General features: G+C 44.8%; 1 protein-coding gene across 1 annotated transcript; it reads left to right on the top strand.

The window, feature by feature from the left end:
- Positions 1 to 232: 232 nt before the first annotated feature.
- On the top strand, positions 233 to 1,222 carry SF3B6 (splicing factor 3b subunit 6; the record flags this gene model as incomplete). The annotated part of the gene is made up of 2 exons (XM_029083572.1): positions 233 to 371; positions 1,133 to 1,222. Coding segments are annotated over 2 exons (229 nt in total), but the record flags the coding sequence as incomplete, so codon positions are not given.
- Between the last annotated feature and the right edge of the window lie 239 nt (positions 1,223 to 1,461).

Here is a 1,461-nt window from a genome sequence, read left to right as displayed (position 1 = left end):
GCTTCTGATAGCTGTGGTGGAGAGGTGCATTCCCTTCGGAGCACAGTGCAGCACATACCTCTGTCACATTTCCCTGTCGTCTCTGACTCTGAACTGTACGTGGAGTTGGCGTAGAGAGCAGGTAGCATTTAATAGCCAGAAAAAAACCCCAATTAGTTAAATCTAATCACAGTCACTAATAGAACTATTTCCATTCATTTTGTTTAATGTTAAAACTGACTTTGCTCTGCAGTGGAAACACTCCTGAAACGAGGGGAACAGCTTATGTGGTCTATGAAGACATCTTTGATGCCAAAAACGCTTGTGATCACCTGTCGGGGTTCAACGTCTGCAACAGATACCTCGTCGTGTTGTACTATAACGCCAACAGGGTACGTGCACTCGGGGTTGTGGGGTTGTTTTAACTGGGAGGTAGCACAAAAAAATAATCAGTTTGAAAAGACAGTTCACAGAATCACAGAATATTAGGGATTGGAAGGGACCTCGAAAGATCATCCAGTCCAATCCCCCTGCCAGAGCAGGAACCTAAATGAGATCACACAGGAAGGCGTCCAGGCGGGTTTTGAATGTCTCCAGAGAAGGAGACTCCGCAACCTCCCTGGGCAGCCTGTCCCAGGGCTCTGTCACCCTCACTGTAAAGAAGTTCCTTCTCAAGTTTAAGTGGAACCTCCTGTGTTCCAGCTCACACCCACTGCCCCTTGTCCTACCAGTTGCTTGGATATTGCAAAGAAATTAATCCAACCTGGTAGAGGGAATGGATTGGATAAATCATCAGGATTTAATCTTTACTCTGTGATTTGTGTGGAAAAGTGTATCTTTTGGGTGTGAAGAACATGTTTCTGGTGAGTGTCCTGTGGTGAAGAGGAGGCAGGGCCCTGCCAGCTGTGTGGCTGCAGCAGGAGGTGAGGTCTTGCTCCCAAGTACAATGTCCCTGGGTCTGGATGTTCTGCCTGTCCCTGAGGGTGTGCAGGGTTCTCTGAGCACGAGGATGAAGCAGCACTGCCTGTGTGTGATGTCAGACATGTAGTTTGCAGTGATGCTGGTTGCAGTTACTGGGAAATCACATGTCGTAAGATGAGTTTTGGGGTTGTTTTTTTGTTCTTCTCACATCATTTTATTCTCCCAATTACAGGCATTCCAAAAGATGGACACAAAGAAGAAAGAGGAACAGCTTAAGCTTCTCAAGGAAAAATACGGAATTAATACAGACCCACCAAAATAAACTGATCTTCTTGAAAAACTGTTTCCCAGCCCTGCTGTCGACTTCACCTGTTTGCAAGCCCTGCCCTTGAGTTCTTGAACTAAACATGGGAATTCTCCATGAACTAGAACTTTTTATTTTATTTTATAAGCTGTAATTTGGCTTTTTAGATCTCCACATTAGAATTAAAGAATGTAAAACATGGAAGATTCGCTTTAAGATTAAACCCCCCAAAATGGCCATGGCTTCTCTGTGTTGTA

Source organism: Antrostomus carolinensis, unplaced genomic scaffold (genome assembly GCF_000700745.2).
Source record: "Antrostomus carolinensis isolate BGI_N321 unplaced genomic scaffold, ASM70074v2 scaffold23542, whole genome shotgun sequence".
In the NCBI taxonomy this organism is placed as follows: domain Eukaryota; kingdom Metazoa; phylum Chordata; class Aves; order Caprimulgiformes; family Caprimulgidae; genus Antrostomus; species Antrostomus carolinensis.
This window is presented reverse-complemented; position numbering and strand designations above follow the sequence as displayed.